Source organism: Rosa rugosa, chromosome 1, assembly GCF_958449725.1.
Source record: "Rosa rugosa chromosome 1, drRosRugo1.1, whole genome shotgun sequence".
NCBI classification, from domain to species: domain Eukaryota; kingdom Viridiplantae; phylum Streptophyta; class Magnoliopsida; order Rosales; family Rosaceae; genus Rosa; species Rosa rugosa.
This window is the reverse complement of record NC_084820.1, coordinates 55716302-55722869: the sequence shown is the minus strand read 5'-3', so window position 1 is coordinate 55722869 and position 6568 is coordinate 55716302. Positions and strand designations below refer to the sequence as shown.

Below are 6568 nucleotides of genomic sequence, written 5' to 3'. Positions count from 1 at the left end.
ATAGCAAAAATGCGAGAAATAATAATAAATCATAATCTCCATAATTCGAAACAAAACCAATTCCAAAATCATCATCAAGGCATTTCCAATGCCAAATCTGAAAGTCAATAAATAAATAAGAAAGATCAATAAATCAACGGCGTGTCCCACACGCCAAAAATATTCTCGAGTCAATGATGAATAAGCAAGGAAGTTCAATAATGAACTAATATTCCATTTTGGAAAAATACCATGGAAAATACTTTGTTGAAAAACAACATAAATCAAAGTTTTGATTCCGAGTATAACAAAATTAATATCCGAAATTCACAACCGGAATAAATCATAATCACTTCATGAAAATCATTATTGAAAGAAAATCCACGAGATAAACCGAAATCAAATTCCGAAATCAATTCATATGCTCGAAAAGTAATATGTTAATTAATAAAGCATTAATTCAAGAAAATAAACGCATGCATCATTATTTAAAACAAAAGTCCACTCACAGTACTAGTTGGCGACCACGCAAACGAGTTCCTTCGTCAAGCGGTAGCTCGATATATCGTCCTGTACACAAGTACACTTCCATAAACGACAATTCGAATAAATAATTACGAACCTAAACGAAACCCGAAAATCCCTATCTCCATACTTCTCGGATTCAACCCAAATCACACCCATAACACCAATTCCTCGATTTACATATTCCACAACTAAAACGAGGGAAATCCGACGGCCGGATTTCCCACAATTCAATCACAAAACTCCGAACTTCGGAAAATCACAAACAATTCCAAACTCCTCCAAAATTCACCAAACTTCACATATAAGCTCTACAATATTTATGTGATTTAACTAACTAAAAAAAAAAACAGAATTTAAATCACTGTTCACACACCGCACTATTCACCGTCGCACTATTCATGCAGCGGCCAACTCCTCCTCCGGCCACCAAATTTCATCCACAGCATCATCTCAACATTTCCAATAACTTTCTCAACTGTGACAAAGTCAGAACATACCTTGAAGTGGCCGAACAATTAAGCACTCCGAAGTACAGTGAAATTTTCCAATTATGCTTTCTTCCTCCATGCTTCGATCTGGGTTATGAAACTTGGCGAGCGTGAAGAGTGACTCAAGGCGCTTCTAATGGACCTGGGTTTATGACCGGAGGTGGACGGAAATCGGCGTTGACCAATTTGCTACAGTAAAAAATTTAAAATGTTGGCTTCGATCTCCACATTTCCGGCCAAATCGCCGTAAACAACTCCCACATGCGTGTTAATGAGGAGGAGACGAGTCTATCGATGCTCGCAGCTCGCCATTTGATGGCCTAGAGGTGGAGAAAGAGAGTTGCAGCAGAGAGACAGAGAGAGTTGCAGAAGAGAGACAGAGAGAGCACGAGGGGAAGAAGAGAGAAAAGAAAGGAAAGTTACCCGGCTACAGTAACTTTTCAAATTTATACAAATCCACCATAAACAGTAATTTTCATATTTCACTTATAACTTTCGCATAGGAACTCCGATTTTTACGAACCAAGTATGCACGCGCTCAGTTTAATGTCCTCTACGATTTCCATGAAGAAAGTTTCCTCAAATTTTGACCCGAACGAAAAGTCAACTTTTTAGGGCCACTAAAAGTACTGAAACGACAGTAAAAGTGAAAGTAAATATCGTTTACCGTCCAAATGACTAGTAAACGGGTAAATTGAGATATGAGACGTTACAAAATTCTCTGCCAAGTCTCTTGGACTGATTGAGGCTCCAGGGGGAATCATGATTCCTAAGGAAGGAGTTATCAAAAAAGAAGACATGCAGCCTATCAAGAAGAAGAAAGGAAGGCCTCTGGGGTCGAAGAACAAACACCCCTCCAAGAATAAGAAAGTTTCTGCTGAAGATGTGCTGAATGTCATCTGCCCTAGCAAACCTCCAAGCCCTAGTGTTAAGGGCAAGGAGAAAATTTAATTTTATTTCCAGTTGAACTTTGCCTATTTACTTGTCATTGGTAACATAGTTATAGGCTTTCTTTGAATAAGTGAGCATGGGTACCGTCAAATGATCGGACCTAATCTATGTATCGTTGTGGTTTTTAACCACAAACTCTTTATATACTCAGAGATGGTAGAGGGAGGATATGTAATAGTCCTTTCTGGCCTGAGTAATATTAATATATCGACATGATATTCTTCAAAAATAATATACCGTAACAGAGAGTTTACATTGCCAATACAGTTCCCATATTAACTTATTAAGATATATATACACACACACACATATAAACTCTATCTAGTAACTGCATATTAAGCTATATATATATATATATATACAGGCGGGTTCTGAAGCGGACGTCCGCACGTCACTAAAGTGCGGACGCCGACACTGCAGCCCAGCTCAGGCGTCGACGGCAGCGCGAATCGGGCCGGAAGGAGGCCGGAAGCATCCCAGACTGCTTCTGGGCACCGTTCGAGGTCGGAGGAGGTCGGGGTTGCCGGTTTCTGGGCAGCCACCTCACCTGCAACTGCAGGTTCTGTGCAGCATCGGAAAACCCGTCACCGGCGACTCCACTCGACCGCAGACCCCTCCGCACGACCCCTGGGCTCCCTCCGGCAAGCCGCGCCGCGCCGTCGTGACCTGAGTTGGGCTGCAGCACCGTCATCCGCACTTTAGCGAAAGTGCGGACGTCCTCTTTGGAACGCGTCCGTATATATATATATGTTAATTTCTTTCAAATAGTGTTTTTTTTTTTTTTAAGGGAAAGACGACAAGCTTTATTAAGTGAAACTGAGGAGTACATGGAGTGATGCAAACGCATCGAAAGAAAGCAACAAAACATAACAGGATGCACAAGCGCATCTAATTTTCAAATAGTGCTTTGAGATTGGGAGTTCCACTCCAAAATAGCGTAGCAAATTGCTGATTGACCCCTTCTGTTGGATGACCAGAGTCAAAGAAGACATATTCACTTGCATTCGGGCATAAATCATACTCTTTAGTACCTCGATCTTTGGCCTCCGCAGCTGAAAGTTCCTCTATACGGACCACTTCCACAACATGCCACCTTCCCCTCCTTAAAACCTTAATTTGCCGGAAAAAAAAAAAAAAAACAAACAAACAAATAAATGAGTTAACCTCCTCAAACAAGAGCTATAATATGATGGCAATTAGATAGCACTAGACCCCATTAACTGTAAAAGGAAAATAATATGCATATAACAATTTGAAACACACACACAACCAAGAAAATGAAAATTTACCATATTTAGAAGGGTTATTTATCCTTTCACTCAGAAACTCATTATAGTTGGAAAGCGAGTATTTAAATCCCTTGAGTTCAGTCTCCAGCTTTTGAAGGAGTTTGGGAAGTTCTTCATTGTGGAGTTCTACATACGGTGTAATCTCTTCAAAGCATCCATCTTTTTGTTTCTTCTCAAGTGCTCTTGAGTATGGTATACAACCAAGAGGATCAAGGTTAAGAAACCCAAATTTTCTTCCTCCTTTGTTGTATACTTCCTGGTACATTGAAATTATTCACTCTATTATTAATTTATTATCAATTATCGATCAATAGCAAGTATGTACCATATGTATAAAATGAGAAATTGAGTTTTTTTTTTGTTGGAGTACTAAAAGCTTACTTTGATCGCTGCAGTTATGTTGCCTAGAACAGTTCCTACAAATTCCCTGTGAGGATGCTGGATGCTGGAGTTTGTCCCGAATATGTATGAGTAATCGTTGCCTCCGACACTAAATAAGTAAACAGCTCTTGATATCAAAGTGTTGGCTTCTTCATCCCCTAAATTCTTCCTCAATGACTCATGAACTCGCTCAAAATTTGAAAGTTGAGAATTAAGGTCTATCACCTGAAACAAGGTCCAGAGACCAAATAAACATTTTTTAATTCAAGCATAGACAAGTCTTTAAGATTTTTATATAGCTTTATACACGCATGGCTTTCTGAATGGCAATTAATTAAGGTCATTTACATGATCATAGAACCAGTTAATTGGAGAACGACATAAATAGGTGTAAAATCACAAGTCATGTACATACCAAACCGTGGAAAGTTTCAACCAGAGCACCAGCTCCTGCAGATGCAAAATTTGCACCATATGTAAATTGCTGATTGCCGGGTTGTAGATACGGTGGAATAATAGGTAGTTTTGCGTACTCAGCTGTAACAGTAAGATATTAGGGCAAAGCTATTTTCACTCTACAGTTGTATTTCTGCACTCCTATATATAATTGTAAAGTATATGTATGTTACCTATAAAATCTGAAATTAGACGACCGTCCGAAAATCTTCCCGTTGGGTTCTTAAAAAAGGTTTCACCATATGGCCGAAAATTTGCCCGATAACTAGTGTTTATATAGTTATTGTTTCCAGCATCATATATTGAATCCCCGAAGATGAAAAGGGATGCACGCACGCTATGGCTTAGGGTTGTGATGATGAGAAGGCTTGTACAGAAACCAAAGATGAAGTTCTGAAAGCTGGTGTTTGTCATTTTAGATGTTGGAATTTAGTTAGAATATTTCAAAATACCAGCTATATTTGAAACCTCCATTGGACCTTTAATTGCATATGGCAATAGTCATTAACTCTCTTTGATTGTGATTGACACAAAGATTTCATCAGTTCACTCATATATCATTCATTTGTTCAAAGTCTGCAATTATGGTGGTTCTTTATTTTCTTTTGTAGAAATTGATTCTCATTGATTTGTACTTTTACATTCTGTACAATATATAACAGTATGTGTTTGACAGTTACATGAAGCAATAAAACTACAATTATAACAATATCAAAACTGATGCATAATATCAAAACTGACGCATGATCATAGCCACAACATTACAGCCATATCAAGCTGTAGATGAGCTATTGAATGGGGAAGATTGATTATCTTTAACAGCTTTCTTCCGTTTTGGTTTACTTATCAATGTCAAGATATATATTGCCTTTCTGTTACATAAGTTACAGAGTTTAAATGTCATTCCTATTTTGACGTTTTGATTCTTTCTAATCAATGTCATAATATTCATTTTGGTTACATAAGTTACATAGCTTAATTGCTATTGTTAAATTGTCATTCCTGCCATATATATAATCCCTAGTTTTCCAGATAAAAAATAAAACAACAGAAATTCAATCTCCTTTATTACCTTTCCGAGCTCAAAGTATTCATGTATTTCCTTTAATTTATCTATTCCACTAAAAGAAAGTTTCAAGCTGTTCGATATGATCCGAGTATTGTGAGTGTACACCTACAAGGATCAAGGTTGTTGTACCCTGGAGGGTAGGGCGCCACAAACCTGCTACACCGAGACATTGTCTCCGAGGGGAGAAATCTACTCTTAAGGGCAGTGGTTACATGCCTCAACCTTAAATTCTTTTCAAGTAATGTGTTTTTCGGAAGCCTATAAATCCAATAGATAAGTTTTATAATCCTTATTATTTAATCTAGTATGACAATAATATTATTATAATTATTTATTATTAATATATGATTTTGATTTTGTAGGAGAATCAAAATATGGTGACTCAAGTAGCATCCATTAACCAAATTTTCCAACAATCTTAAGAGTAGACATCGTTGGTGGATGTTTCCTTGTGAAAAGCTTGGACATAAAGATAAGTCTGGTATTCATTAGATCATATCCAGAGCGAGGCCTCGCTCTGAAATTAAAGTGCGAGGTTGGAGTTTAGGATCACTTTTCGGTCGCATATCCACATCTCGACCGTTCAATTTTTAGGTACTAATGTATAGATCATCTCTGCAAAATTTCAGCTAAATTGATAGTCGTTAAGGCATTGATAACTGCCTTAAAGCTAGTACGGTTCAGGTTTGACAGATTCAGTTCGTCCATTGGTTTAAGCGAGTTAGATACCTTAAAGATCATCAATTTGGCTGAAATTTTGCAGAGATGATCTATATATTAGTACCTAAAAACTGAACGGTCGAGATGTAGATATGCGACTGAAAAGTGACCCTAAACTCCAACCTCGCACTTTAATTTCTGAGCGAGGCCTCACTCTGGATAGGATTTGTGGTATTCATTTAGTTGTTGCAAGTATAACTCTTTCTCATTAAACATATTGCCTTTCTACTCCAAAATTTGAAAAGAATATACTGTGAGTTGTTTTGAGAATGGAGTCAATACTATATCTTGAGATATATCTATGAATGAGTTTGTTCTTCTAGATTTAGAATTATTAGTATGGCAGTTAGCTTCCTGCAGATTGCAAAATGTATGTTGCATTTTAATCATGCATTAAGTTTCGGTTATATTTTATTTGCTTATGGCTTATGATCGTTTAAGTTTCTGCCTATAAGATTTAAATTACTCAATTGCATTCATTTTTGTTATTGGCGTTAGTTTATAACTTGAAAAACTAAACAGCTCTACATTTGAATGTTGATCCTATAATGTGCATTTTTCGGCTAGTAATGCCTGGTGTAATGATGTTTTGAGTTGTGTGCTACCATTAATTTTAGTTTTATTTGCATTCGCTTCATTGTTCAATGGAATTATGTTTGTAACTTAAAACTAACCGTTTCGCACATTTACTTTTCTATATTAATTTC

At 37.1% G+C, this 6568-nt stretch overlaps 1 protein-coding gene across 1 annotated transcript; it reads right to left on the bottom strand.

The window, feature by feature from the left end:
* Positions 1 to 2834: 2834 nt before the first annotated feature.
* LOC133742017 (GDSL esterase/lipase 1-like) lies at positions 2835 to 4486 on the bottom strand. Its single transcript, XM_062169714.1, is given in 6 exon segments — positions 2835 to 2984; positions 2986 to 3056; positions 3236 to 3491; positions 3617 to 3841; positions 4032 to 4153; positions 4246 to 4486. Coding segments are annotated over 6 exon segments (1065 nt in total).
* Positions 4487 to 6568: the final 2082 nt, after the last annotated feature.